The 15,588-nt window shown below is 41.0% G+C and overlaps 1 protein-coding gene across 3 annotated transcripts in view; it reads left to right on the top strand.

Moving 5' to 3' along the window:
* Positions 1–15,588, top strand: part of CCDC30 (coiled-coil domain containing 30) — a 162,959-nt gene that overhangs the window by 125,013 nt on the left and 22,358 nt on the right. For all 3 annotated transcript variants that reach the window (XM_061184382.1, XM_061184381.1, XM_061184383.1), the window contains one exon: positions 443–605. In XM_061184382.1, coding sequence (XP_061040365.1) covers positions 443–605 — 163 coding nt within the window. The remainder of the gene's footprint in view (positions 1–442; positions 606–15,588) is intronic.

The raw sequence follows: 15,588 nt of genomic DNA, 5'->3' as shown, positions 1-15,588 counted from the left end.
AGAATCCCGGGGACTTCCCTGAGGGTCCAGTGGTTAAGACTCCTCACTTCCACTGCAGGGGGCATGGGTTTGATCCCTGGGCACGGCCAAAAAAAAAAAGAAAGAAAGAATATGGAATTAGAGCCCTACCTCCATCTTTTCCTAGCCATGTGACCTGGAGCAAGTTAATTAAACCTCTCTGTGCCACAGCTTCCTCTGGTAAATAAGGAAAATTATTTCTTCTTCATAGGGTGGTTTTCAGGAGTGAGAGAGAAAACTAAGGAAAGCTTCTGTCACAAAGGAGTTTCCTTTGATGTTGGTCCCTTTATCTTATGGACACCTGCCTTAACTCAGTGAACCAAAAAAATCCCCTGTGCCCAGTGTAACAATTTTAGGTCGAAGAGTTTCTTTTGCAGAACTTTGCAATTCACAGTGTGGTTTAATGTACATTAATTGCCCTCAGGAAACTCCTAGATCAGAATATGAATGAGCTACAAAAGCAAGTGAAAATCTTAAAGGATAAAGAGAATCAACTGGAAATGACCAGTTCTCAGCAACAATCCAGAATTCAGCAACAAGAGGCCCAACTTAAACAATTGGAATATGAAAAAAGAAAATCTGATGAGGTAAGAAAGCAAATAGGTATGCTTCTCATTTCCCCTATTCCCTTAGACCTAATTGACAGCTAATAAGAGCTAATAATTATTGAATGCCTAGCACTTTACCCATTAAGTTTAGTCAGGATTCAGTCAGGAAAGCAGAATCTACTCTAGGTATTGCAAGCAAGAAGGAATTTAACACGGGGAATAACATGCTTACAGAACTGTTGGAAGGGAGAGGTAGGGGTGAGTAGAAGGTTGCCAGCTTTCAATAAATCCAGAAGTTCAGAAATCACAGGGAAACCAACTCCTGCAGCACCGAAGTGGGAGATTTGCAGGAACTCTCCCTGAAGCCCTTACAAAAGTCTCATCTGCTGTCTTCCCATTCATCTACCTGGTAGTGTTACCCGGATACTGGATTTGCCTCTTGGTAGGTGTTGAGCCAAAAGATACAGCCAAGCCAAAGAACGGGAGAAGGAAGGATTTGTTACTTGCAGCAAGTAAGAACACCAGGCTCTCTCCCAAAGCAGTGTCTCCTTGAACAGCAAAATTGGGGAAGTTTTAAGCTAAGGGTACATGCATATTCATGAAGGAGCTTGAGCAGAGGAGAATTCAGCATAGAATTGGGGTAAAGGTCCATAGAGTCCAAGCTTTAGTTGACTGAAGTCATGAGGGTCAACATCATCATTCTGTCCTCCACCTAGGTGGGGGTCTTACTTCCTGTAGAACTCAAAGACGTGTATCAGATTGTTATGTATATCCCTTGAGGAGGAACTAGGACTAGATTTATCGCTGAACTATTGTTTCTTGACTGCTTTTCCTTTGTTCTTACATTCCCTCACTTCCCTTAAGATCATTAATTACTGAGACCTGTTCAAGGACAAGCATTTTGGCCAGGCTTAGATCACAAAATGGATTAGACCAAAAATGGCTTCTGTCAAGAAAGCCATGCCTGGTTCTTTCTCCAGGGACCCCCTACCATATCTGCTTCCAGTAGTGCTAGAGGAGAACAGTGGCTTTTCCTGTGCTTTCTCCCATGCTTTCCAAACTGTGTGCAGCTGCCTTTCATTTGCAGAAACCAAACTGGAACTCTGCTGTCAAGGGAGTTTGGGAAATGTTTTCAGACTTCCAACCTTGCAGCGCAGGGGACAGCTTAGAAAAACAGGGGCCCTGGTAAGCAATGTCACAGTCCACTTTGTATAGTCAGCTTCCAAACAAACCCTTTTACCTAATATTTAACCTTATAAACAATAAGAAGAATAGTATGCTTGAGAAGCAAGAAGAACTACAATTCTCCAGCCTGTGGAAGGAAAACCACATTCACAGAAATATAAACAAAATGAAAAGGCAGAGGACTTTATAGCAGATGAAGGAACAAGATAAAACCCCAGAAAAACAACTAAATGAAGTGGAGATAGGCAACCTTCCAGAAAAAGAATTCAGAATAATGATAGTGAAGATGATCCAGGACCTCGGAAAAAGAATGAAGGCAAAGATCGAGAAGATGCAAGAAATGTTTAACAAAGACCTAAAGAATTAAAAAACAAACACCTAGAAGAATTAAAGCACAAACTAACAGAGATGAACAATACAATAACTGAAATGAAAAATACACTAGAAGGAATCAATAGCAGAATAACTGAGGGAGAAGAACAGATAAGTGACCTGGAAGACAGAATGGTGGAATTCACTGCCATGGAAGAGAATAAAGAAAAAAGAATGAAAAGAAATGAAGACAGCCTAAGAGACCTCTGGGACAACATTAAACGCAACAACATTCACATTATAGGGGTCTCAGAAGGAGAAGAGAGGAGAAAGGACCCGAGAAAATATTTGAAGAGATTATAGTCAAAAAACTTCCATAACATGCGAAAGGAAATAGCCACCCAAGTCCAGGAAGCACAGAGACTCCCAGGCAGGATAAACCCAAGGAGAAACACACCGAGACACATAGTAATCAAATTGACAAAACTTAAAGACAAAGGAAAATTATTGAAAGCAACAAGGGAAAAATGACAAATAACATACAGGGGAACTCCCATAAGGTTAACAGCTGATTTCTCAGCAGAAACTCTACAAGCCAGAAGGGAGTGGCATGATATACTTAAAGTGATGAAAGGGAAGAACCTACAACTAAGATTACTCTACCCAGCAAGGATCTCATTCAGATTCAACTGAGAAATCAAAAGTTTTACAGACAAGCAAAAGCTAAGAGAATTCAGCACCACCAAACCAGCTCTACAACAAATGCTAAAGGAACTTCTCTAAACGGAAAACACAAGAGAAGAAAAGGACCTACAGAAACAAACCCATAACAATTAAGAAAATGGTACTAGGAACATACATATCAATAATTACCTTAGGGGGCGCTGGGCAAGATGGCAGAAGAGTAAGACGCGGAGATCACCTTCCTTCCCACAGATACATTAGAAATACATCTACACGTGGAACTGCTCCTACAGAACACCCACTGAACGCTGGCAGAAGACGTCAGACCTCCCAAAAAGCAAGAAACTCCCCACGTACTTGGGTAGGGCAAAAGAAAAAAGAAACAACAGAGACAAAAGAATAGGGACGGGACCTGCACCAGTGGGAGGGAGCTGTGAAGGAGGAAAGGTTTCCACACACTAGGAAGCCCCTTCGTGGGCGGAGACTGCGGGGGGCAGAGGGGGGAAGCTTCAGAGCCACGGAAGAGAGCACAGCCACAGGGGTGCGGAGGGCAAAGCAGAGAGATTCCCGCACAGAGGCTCAGCGCCGAGCAGCACTCACCAGCCCGAGAGGCTTGTCTGCTCACCCGCCGGGGCGGGCGGGGGCTGGAAGCTGAGGCTCGGGCTTCGGTGGATCGAAGGGAGAGGACTGGGGTTAGCTGCGTGCACACAGCCTGAAGGGGGCTAGTGCACCACAGCTAGCTGGGAGGGAGTCCGGGAAAAGGTCTGGAGCTACCAAAGAGGCAAGAGACTTTTTCTTGCCTCTTTGTTTCGCGGTGCGCAAGAAGAGGGGATTCAGAGCGCCGCCTAAACGAGCTCCAGAGACGGGCGCGAGCCGCGGCTATCAGCGTGGACCCCAGAAACGGGCATGAGACTCTAAGGCTGCTGCTGCCGCCACCAAGAAGCCTGTGTGCAAGCACAGGTCACTATCCACACCGCCCCTCCTGGGAGCCTGTGCAGCCCGCCACTGCCAGGCTCCCGTGATCTAGGGACAACTTCCCCGGGAGAACGCACGGCGCGCCTCAGGCTGCTGCAACTTCCCTCCGGCCTCTGCCGCCGCAGGCTCGCCCCGCATCCATACCCCTCCCTCCCCCCAGCCTGAGGGAGCCAGAGCTCCCGAATCAGCTGATCCTTTAACCCCGTCCTGTGTGAGCGAAGAACAGACGCCCTCAGGCGACCTACACGCAGAGGCGGGTCCAAATCCAAAGCTGAACCCCGGGAGCTGTACGAACAAGAAGAGAAAGGAAAACTTCTCCCAGCAGCCTCAGAAGCAGTGGATTAAAGCTCCACAAACAACTTGATGTACCTGCATCTGTTGAATACCTGAATAGACAATGAATCATCCCAAATTAAGGAGGTGGACTTTGAGAGCAGGATATATTAATTTTTCCCCTTTTCCTTTTTTTTGTGAGTGTATATGTGTATGCTTCTGGGTGAGATTTTGTCTGTATAGCTTTGCTTTCACCATTTGTCCTAGGGTTTGGTCCGACCGTTTTTTTTTTTGTTTTTTTTTTTACTTAAAAATTTTTTTTCTTAATAATTTTTTTCTTATTTTGTATTTTAAAAAATTAAAATTTTTTTCTTAATAAATTTTTTTCTTAATAATTTTTTCCTTATTTTTATTATAAAAAATTAATAAATTTATTCTAAAAATTTTTTTTAACTTTCTTAATAAATTTTTTCTTAATAATTTTTTCCCTATTTTTTGTATTATAATAGCTTTATTTTATTTTATCCTCTTTCTTTCTTTCTTTCTATTTTTTCTCCCTTTTATTCTGAACCGTGTGGATGAAAGGCTCTTGGTGCTCCACCCAGGCATCAGGGCTGTGCCTCTGAGGTGGGAGAGCCAACTTCAGGACACTGGTCCACAAGAGCCCTCCCAGCTCCACGTAATACCAAACGGCGAAAATCTCTCAGAGATCTCCGTCTCAACATCAAGACCCAGCTTCACTCAACGAACAGCAAGCTACAGTTCTGGACACCCTATGCCAAACAACTAGCAAGACAGGAACACAGCCCCATCCATTAGCAGAGAGGCTGACTAAAATCATAATAAGGCCACAGACACCCCAAAACACACCACCAGATGTGGACGTGCCCACCAGAAAGACAAGATCCAGCCTCATCCACCAGAACACAAGCACTAGTCCCCTCCACCAGGAAGCCTACACAACCCACTGAACCAACCTTAGCCACTGGGGACAGATACCAAAAACAACAGGAACTATGAACCTGCAGCCTGTGAAAAGGAGACCCCAAACACAGTAAGAGAAGCAAAATGAGAAGACAGAAAAACACACAGCAGATGAAGACACAGGGTCAAAACCCACCAGACCTAACAAATGAAGAGGAAATAGGCAGTCTACCTGAAAAAGAATTCAGAATAATGATAGTAAAGATGATCCAAAATCTTGGAAATAGAATAGACAAAATGCAAGAAACATTTAACAAGGACGTAGAAGAACTAAAGAGGAACCAAGCAATGATGAAAAACACAATAAATGAAATTAAAAATACTCTAGACGGGATCAATAGCAGAATAACTGAGGCAGAAGAATGGATAAGTGACCTGGAAGATAAAATAGTGGAAATAACTACTGCAGAGCAGAATAAAGAAAAAAGAATGAAAAGAACTGAGGACAGTCTCAGAGACCTCTGGGACAAGATTAAATGCACCAACATTTGAATTATAGGGGTCCCAGAAGAAGAAAAGAAAAAGAAAGGGACTGAGAAAATATTTGAAGAGATTATAGTTGAAAACTTCCCTAATATGGGAAAGGAAATAGTTAATCAAGTCCTGGAAGCACAGAGAGTCCCATACAGGATAAATCCAAGGAGAAACACACCAAGACACATATTAATCAAACTATCAAAAATTAAATATAAAGAAAACATATTAAAAGCAGCAAGAGAAAAACAACAAATAACACACAAGGGAATCCCCATAAGGTTAACAGCTGATCTTTCAGCAGAAACTCTGCAAGCCAGAAGGGAGTGGCAGGATATACTTAAAGTGATGAAGGAGAAAAACCTACAACCAAGATTACTCTACCCAGCAAGGATCTCATTCAGATTTGATGGAGAAATTAAAACCTTTACAGACAAGCAAAAGCTGAGAGAGTTCAGCACCACCAAACCAGCTTTACAACAAATGCTAAAGGAACTTCTCTAGGCAAGAAACACAAGACAAGGAAAACACCTACAATAACCCAAAACATTTAAGAAAATGGTAATAGGAACATACATATCGATAATTACCTTAAATGTAAATGGATTAAATGCTCCCACCAAAAGACACAGACTGGCTGAACGGATACAAAAACAAGACCTGTATATATGCTGTCTACAAGAGACCCACTTCAGACCTAGGGACACATACAGACTGAAAGTGAGGGGATGGAAAAAGATATTCCATGCAAATGGAAATCAAAAGAAAGCTGGAGTAGCAATTCTCATATCAGACAAAATAGACTTTAAAATAAAGACTATTACAAGAGACAAAGAAGGACACTATATAATGATCAAGGGATCGATCCAAGAAGAAGGTATAACAATTGTAAATATTTATGCACCCAACATAAGAGCACCTCAATACATAAGGCAAATACTAACAGCCATAAAAGGGGAAATCAACAGAAACACAATCATAGTAGGGGACTTTAACACCCCACTTTCACCAATGGACAGATCATCCAAAATGAAAATAAATAGGGAAACACAAGCTTTAAATGGTACATTAAACAAGATGGACTTAATTGATATTTATAGGACATTCCACCCAAAAACAACAGAATACACATTTTTCTCAAGTGCTCATGGAACATTCTCCAGGATAGATCATATCTTGGGTCACAAATCAAGCCTTGGTAAATTTAAGAAAATTGAAATCGTATCAAGTATCTTTTCCGACCACAACGCTATGAGACTAGATATCAATTACAGGAAAAGATCTGTAAAAAATACAAACACATGGAGGCTACACAATACACTACTTAATAACGAAGTGATCACTGAAGAAGTCAAAGGGGAAATCAAAAAATACCTAGAAACAAATGACAATGGAGACATGACGACCCAAAACCTATGGGATGCAGCAAAAGCAGTTCTAAGAGGGAAGTTTATAGCAATACAAGCCTACATCAAGAAACAGGAAACATCTCGAATAAACAACCTAACCTTGCACCTAAAGCAATTAGAGAAAGAAGAACAAAAAAACCCCAAAGCTAGCAGAAGGAAAGAAATCATAAAGATCAGATCAGAAATAAATGAAAAAGAAATGAAGGAGACAATAGCAAAGATCAATAAAACTAAAAGCTGGTTCTTTGAGAAGATAAACAAAATTGATAAACCATTAGCCAGACTCATCAAGAGAAAAAGGGAGAAGACTCAAATCAATAGAATTAGAAATGAAAAAGGAGAAGTAACCACTGACACTGCAGAAATACAAAGGATCATGAGAGATTACTACAAGCAACTCTATGCCAATAAAATGGACAACCTGGAAGAAATGGACAAATTCTTAGAAATGCACAACCTGCCGTGACTGAACCAGGAAGAAATAGAAAATATGAACAGACCAATCACAAGCACTGAAATTGAAACTGTGATTAAAAATCTTCCAACAAACAAAAGCCCAGGACCAGATGCCTTCACAGGAGAATTCTATCAAACATTTAGAGAAGAGCTAACACCTATCCTTCTCAAACTCTTCCAAAATATTGCAGAGGGAGGAACACTCCCAAACTCATTCTACGAGGCCACCATCACCCTGATACCAAAACCAGACAAAGATGTCACAAAGAAAGAAAACTACAGGCCAATATCACTGATGAACATAGATGCAAAAATCCTCAACAAAATACTAGCAAACAGAATCCAACAGCACATTAAAAGGATCATACACCATGATCAAGTGGGGTTTATTCCAGGAATGCAAGGATTCTTCAATATACGCAAATCAATCAACGTGATACATCATATTAACAAATTGAAGGAGAAAAACCATATGATCATCTCAATAGATGCAGAGAAAGCTTTTGACAAAATTCAACACCCATTTATGATAAAAACCCTCCAGAAAGTAGGCATAGAGGGAACTTTCCTCAACATAATAAAGGCCATATATGACAAACCCACAGACAACATTGTCCTCAATAGTGAAAAACTGAGACCATTTCCACTAAGATCAGGAACAAGACAAGGTTGCCCACTCTCACCACTATTATTCAACATAGTTTTGGAAGTTTTAGCCACAGCAATCAGAGAAGAAAAAGAAATAAAAGGAATCCAAATCGGAAAAGAAGAAGTAAAGCTGTCACTGTTTGCAGATGACATGATACTATACATAGAGAATCCTAAAGGTGCCACCAGAAAACTACTAGAGCTAATCAATGAATTTGGTAAAGTAGCAGGATACAAAATTAATGCACAGAAATCTCTTGCATTCCTAGACACTAACGATGAAAGATCAGAAAGAGAAATTAAGGAAACAATCCCATTCACCACTGCAACAAAAAGAATAAAATACCTAGGAATAAACCTACCTAAGGAGGTAAAAGACCTGTACTCAGAAAACTATACAACACTGATGAAAGTAATCAAAGATGACACAAACAGATGGAGAGATATACCATGTTCTTGGATTGGAAGAATCCATATTGTGAAAATATTGGACTATACTACCCAAAGCAATCTACAGATTCAATGCAATCCCTATCAAATTACCAGTGGCATTTTTTACAGAATTAGAACAAAAAAATCTTAAAATTTGTATGGAGACACAAAAGACCCCAAATAGCCAAAGCAGTCTTGAGGGAAAAAAGTGGAGCTGGAGGAATCAGACTCCCTCACTTCAGACTATACTACAAAGCTACAGTAAACAAGACAATATGGTACTGGCACAAAAACAGAAATATAGATCAATGGAACAGGATAGAAAGCCCGGAGATAAACCCTCGCACCTATTGTCAACTAATCTATGACAAAGGAGGCAAGGATATACAATGGAGAAAAGACAGTCTCTTCAATAAGTGGTGCTGGGAAAACTGGACAGCTACATGTAAAAGAATGAAATTAGAACACTTCCTAACACCATACACAAAGATAAACTCAAAATGGATTAGAGACCTAAATGTAAGACTGGACACTATAAAACTCTTAGAGGAAAACATAGGAAGAACACTCTTTGACATAAATCACAGCAAGATCTTTTTTGATCCACCACCTAGAGAAATGGAAATAAAAACAAAAATAAACAAATGGGACCTAATGAAACTTAAAAGCTTTTGCACAGCAAAGGAAACTGCAAACAAGATGAAAAGACAACCCTCAGAATGGGAGAAAATATTTGCAAACTAATCAACAGAGAAAGGATTAATCTCCAAAATATATAAACAGCTCATGCAGCTCAATATTAAAAAAACAAACAACCCAATCAAAAAATGGGCAGAAGACCTAAATAGACATTTCTCCAAAAAAGACATAGAGATGGCCAAGAAGCACATGAAAATCTGCTCAACATCACTAATTATTAGAGAAATGCAAATCAAAACTACAATGAGGTATCACCTCACACCAGTTAGATTGGGCATCATCAGAAAATCTACAGACAACAGATGCTGGAGAGGGTGTGGAGAAAAGGGAACCGTCTTGCACTGTTGGTGGGAATGTAAATTGATACAGCCACTATGGAGAACAGTGTGGAGGTTCCTTAAAAAACTAAAAATAGAATTACCGTATGACCCAGCAATCCCACTACTGGGCATATACCCAGAGAAAACCATAATTCAAAAAGACACATGCACCCCAATGTTCATTGCAGCACTATTTACAATAGCCAGGTCATGGAAGCAACCTAAATGCCCAGCGACAGACAAATGGATAAAGAAGATGTGGTACATATATACAATGGAATATTACTCAGCCATAACAAGGAACGAAATTGGGTCATTTGTAGAGACGTGGATGGATCTAGAGACTGTCATACAGAGTGAAGTATGTCAGAAAGAGAAAAACAAATATCGTATATTAATGCATATATGTGGAACCTAGAAAAATGGTATAGATGAACCAGTTTGCAGGGCAGAAATAGAGACACAGATGTAGAGAAGAAACATATGGATACCTAGGGTGGAAAGCGATGGGGGTGGGGGGGAGTGGCCGGGCGGGTGGCTGGTGGTGGGATGAATTGGGAGATTGGGATTGACATATATACACTAATATGTTTAAAATAAATAACTAATAAGAACCTGCTGTATAAAAATTAAATTAAATTAAATTTAAAAATTTTTTTTAAAAACATGAAGAATAGTATACTTTCCCCTAATAGGATGCACTATCACTCATATAAATGAAGATGAAATCGCACAACTCAGATTGGGACTTGAACCCAGCCAAAACCCAGATTGGGACTTGAGCCCACTGTCTTAACTGAGATCACACACCTGGTCTCAGGACTTAATGAAGCTGAGGTTCTTCTGTCTCATCTCAGAAAGAATTCAGTGGATAACAAAGTGATAGGTAAGAAATGGATTTATTTAGAGAGAAACATATTCCATAGACAGAATGCAGTCCATCTCAAAAGGCCAGAGTGGCCCTGGGAGAAACTCACTCCACAGACAGAGTGTGGGCCATCTCAGAAGGTGAGAGGCCCCGAAATATGATGTGGTTAATTTTTATAGGCTGGGTAATTTCATAGGCTAATGAGTGGGAGGATTATTCCAACTATTTTGGAGAAGGGACAGGGATTTGCAGGAATTGGGCGACTGCCCACTTTTTGGACTTTTATGGTTGGCCTCAGAACTGTCACGGCACCTGTGGGTGTGTCGTTTAGCTAATTACAACGAGCATATAATGAGGCTCAAAGTCTACTGGAAGTCGAATCTTCTGCCATCTTTGACCTAATCGGTTCCAACCAGTTTTTTTCGTATCCTCAACAGCTATGTCATTCTTTTAAAGGTTGTGCCCTGCCTCCTGTTTCATTGATACACTTAACTTCTCAGAGTCCCAGCAGCATCTGTGGTCATTTGGGGGTAATGTTAATTGCTGCTTCTTCAGTCTCAATCCACATGGATATACTAACTTTAAAACTTAATTATAAGTTAACTACCAGTAATACAATAACACATGTTTTGCCAATGAGGTATAGGTTTGAAAAGCCACTCCCATTCCAGCTCTTGCTTTCTTTCCCATATTCTGGCTCTGAGAGAAACAGCATCATATATCAATCAATGGTCAAAAGTTTAGACATCATCTTATCGGACATCACTGAACCTCAAAAGATGTTTTTACCTAGCCAGCATCATAACTACATCTTCCATAGGCCTTTCCACTGTTTTGCAGGTTGGTTTTTTTTTACTGGATAGTGGGATATATGGTGAGACCAATGACTCTCATATATATGAGCCTTTGTTTCACTTCTCTTACTGTAAAATGATTTTCTTGGTCAGAAGCCATGTTGGGTGGTAGTATATCATGACAACAAATAAAGAATTTGGTAAGTCCACAGATGGTGGTCCTGGCAAAAGCATTGTGGACAGAGAAAGCAAATCCATATCTAAAATGAGTGTTTCCTTACTATGTATAAAATAGATAACTAATGAGAACCTACTCTATAGCACAGGAAACTCTACTCAGTGCTCTGTGGTGACCTAAATGGGAAGGAAATCTAAAAAAGAGTGGATATATATATACGTATGACTGAATCACTTTGCTGTACAGCAAGAAGCTAACAACATTGTAAATCAACTCTACTCCAATAAAAATTAATGAAAAGAACAAAAATAAAATAAAATAAAATGAGTGTCTCTTCCACTGAGGACAAATTGTTGTTCTCTGCATGGTGGAAGGGGTCCAGTATAATAAACCTACTACCAGGTGACTGCCTGGCCTCCAGTGGATGGTGCCATAACAGTTGCTCAAAATTGATCTGTGCTTTTAGCAAGTTGGATTAGCCTTGGTGACTCCTTATAAAATATATTCCTGCCCCCATGCACTTTGTACGTGAGCCCACTGAGTGAGCAAATAGAGGATAGAAAAAGAGGCTAAGTGACATCCAGAATGTACTATTTTTTCCACCTGATTACTGAGAGCCACCTCAGTGGAAGCCCTCTGCTGAGCAGAAACACATTAACACATACATGTTCACACTCTAGGCCTGTGCTGTCTAATATTGTGTCAACTAGCCACATGTGGCTATCTAAATTTAAGTTAATTAAAATTACATAAAATTAAAAATTCAGTTCCTCAGACACACTAGGCACGTTTCATGTGCTCAGTAGCCACAGGTGGCAAGTGACCACCATGTTGGAGAGTGTAGACATAGAACATTCCCACCGATTGGACAGCATTTCTAGTCCAGGCCCCTTTTCCAGGCCTCTTTTTCATCAGTCCTCCAATATTATTCTTTCCAAATCCCTGATCATCTGGCCAAACTATTAGAAACTTTCTATAAATTAGCATAGGTCCATGCCTCTGGACATCTCCCTTTCCAGGCAAAGTGAACACAAGCTTTGCCCACTGAGACGTCCCTTCCCCCTGGTCTTAAGGGCTACCCCTCAGTTGGGGCTGTATGCCACAGCAGCCCTACTTTTTTTTTTTTTTTAACATCTTTATTGGAGTATAATTGCTTTACAATGTTGTGTTCGTTTCAGCCGTATAACAAAGTGAATCAGCTATACATATACATATATCCCTATATCCCCTCCCTTTTGCGTCTCCCTCCCATCCTCCCTATCCCACCCCTCTAGATGGTCACAAAGCACTGAGCTGATCTCCCTGTTCGATGCAGCTGCTTCCCGCTAGCTATCTATTTTACGTTTGGTAGTGTATATATGTCAATGCTACTCTCTCACTTCGTCCCAGCTTAGTGGTTGCTGCATATTGTACAGAATCATATGTACATCAGGCCCGAATTTATTCTTCCTTGGCTAACTGGTCATAGAGAACTCCCCATTAGGCCATAGGTTTGGGTTGAGAGAGGTGGTGATGCAATAGAAGTAAGTACCACTTGCTAATGCAGCTTGGAACCTTAAGGACCTGCTCGGGCTCAGTATTTTACATAGCAATTCTGTTTGAGGATGGAGTACTACTGCACATGCCCAGCTCAATGCTCAGTGGATAATAGAACACCTCGTTTCAGGAAGGGCAGCTCAGGTTACTTGATACTTGATTTCTCACGGCCAACCATTCAGTCTCCACCAGGGCCAGTCACAAGCAAGGACCTTTCTCAAAAGGCAAATAGTTATTATGGGAGGAGAGATGACTTTCCTCCCAAATCATAACATTAAACTACAGTTTTCCAGAGGCTCTATATTGCTTCCTCAGCTGCCATGGAAACTTGGAGCAACTTTGGGTCTGCTGGGTCATAAAGCCCAAGTGGCAAAGCAGTTTGCACTGCAGCCTGGCATAGCACAGATCTTTGTCTTGCTTTGGGCACCACTAAAACCATACAGCCTTGAAGGTTGCTTGATAAATGGGTTGAAGGCAAAGGTGGTATAAGTTGATTCTAGACTCTGAAGAGGCATTCCAAGCACTTGGCCTTTTCTACCATCAATAGCCCTCAGGTCAGAAAGCCAACAAAGAGAATCTACTATTCCAGATTGTCTAGTTTGACTATACATTCAAGAATTGGGGAATAATCACTGAGGAGATTCACAAACCCACTAGGCCCATCATGAAACCTACACTGAGCTAATGAATCACTGCAGACATACTCTAAGACGCTCTGTGTGTTCAAACTCCATTTTCCACCTTACTTCCTTAAGCCCCCACTCTGAATTGTGAACCTCAGTCTCATTTTGGGTTCCAAGGTATTAGTGTTGACTGAGAACCACTGTACTGTATGTAATTCCCCCAAAGTCTAGATAGTTCCCTTTCTCCAATGCCCAGTCACCTGGGTAAAAGGCCACAGGCCTCTTTGGGGAAGGCTTGGGAGAAGGTCACATGCTTGTGGCAGCGTCACACACAAGGTTCTTCCTGAAGACAACCTAGCAAAAGGACCCTGGGTCTGAACTGACTCAGGTCTGGGGATTGAGTAAGAGGCCATTACTCTCCATTGTTGTCATTCAAATTGGGCCTCTGTTCACCAGACCCAGGTGCATTTATTTATTTATTCATTTATTTAAAAATACAACTCAAGTAAAACTTTAATAGGCTGTTCATCTATTTTAGTCCTGTAATCACTGTGAGCAATTAACTACAACCAAAGATTGCTACGAGTCAAACCATTTGGTTAAATCTCTGACCCTATTATCTAATAAGAGTAATAATGCCCACCTTGTATCAGGGGGTTAAACATTGCCACTTGACCTCCGACACGCTGCAGTACCATCATCCCCACTAAAATCAGGGCTTCAATGTTGGCATCTCCCACCATCATCCTCAGTAGGAGAGCATTATAGAGCATTTCAAGGAATCTGGTACTCCCCTCACCAGTGTATTTGGCAAAGCCTTGGTGACAGGAGTGTCTTCTGAGTGATGTGTGGGTCATAGTGATGAGGTGGGTGAGCAGGTCACCCATGATAAATCTACTCCAAACTTCCTATCTACTTAAGACTTTGGATTCTTTCCTCTCTTATACCAAGGAAGTATGGCATCTTAATGTCATTTAACACAGGTCACTGTTGAGTCCAAGTTTCAGTCCACCAACCAAGCAAACTATTAAAGTCACGTTAGATGTTAAAATTAACACATTAAATCCTGAATCTCTGGTAAGTGCATCCATGTCAATAAATTCAGCCTATTCAACATTATATTCCTTTCTCCCTAGTATAATGCCCTACAAATACAGACCTACCTGTATTCCTCAGGTTTCTGCCAATTTAATTTGGCAGAATCTTTCCATTCTTTCAATATGGTGGTCCTCCTAGGTCAGTCCCTATACTCAACCCCCACTCCCCAGGATGTGCTGGGATCTGACTCTAGTTGTAGGATTGGAGGCAAAGAGAAGTGGTAGTGGTATAGGGTGGGTGTTAAGAATAATAGGTATCCTTGCACAGGTAGCTGCCTCAGGTGGAGTCAGTAGAGTCCTCGATGCAAGGGTGGTTAATTTCCTGAGACAGCAGGACTGCTTATGCTGATAAGAGGGGCTCAGTAGGATCTCTAGGTCCAGGGTGCTCAAAGTTATTGGAATCCTGTCAGATGTTCTCGTTCCCAATTCTCGGATTTGCATGCATTTCCAAATCACTGTTTTTCACATAAGAGATGTGGCAAGGCTATGAAATCAACTTATGCTGCAATTCTGCAACCTACTTGATGAAATTTGGGTTTTGGATATATTGACCTGCTGCCTACATGAAGGACGTGCTCTGGGTCTCTGAGTATGCCTTGTTCCAATAATTAAATCCCAAGTTGGACATTTTCTCCTCTTAGGCTCATTAACATGGTCAGGTGTGGCTAGCCACCCCACACTCCTTGGAGTTCTCAGTGCCTCTGTAACTTTGTAGCAGTCCTGTGGTCTGCCAAAGCACTTCACCACAGGCAACTATATTATAATTTAATCAACTTTTTTGTCATGGATTACTAGTATTAGTGACAAGATTAAACTGCCTTCAAATCCAACCAGCTCAGATACCAAGTCCAGACTCCCTGGAGCCACTTCTAGAACCAAATACTTTATTAGTCAGGGTTAGGTCAGGAAAACAGCTTTCACTCTACTTCAAGCTGGAAAACTTTCTATATGTGTAATTAAATGCTCACAAAACTACTGGAAAGGTTGGGGGAACAAAAGTCAAGGAAAAGAGCTATTGACTTTCGGGAATTGTGGAAGTGCAAAATCACAGGACGCTACTATGGTTTCCATAAGC

The sequence above is a fragment of the Eubalaena glacialis genome, chromosome 3 (assembly GCF_028564815.1).
Source record: "Eubalaena glacialis isolate mEubGla1 chromosome 3, mEubGla1.1.hap2.+ XY, whole genome shotgun sequence".
In the NCBI taxonomy this organism is placed as follows: Eukaryota; Metazoa; Chordata; class Mammalia; order Artiodactyla; family Balaenidae; genus Eubalaena; species Eubalaena glacialis.
Note: the sequence above shows the minus strand (reverse complement) of the source record. Positions and strands in the feature narration are given on the sequence as shown.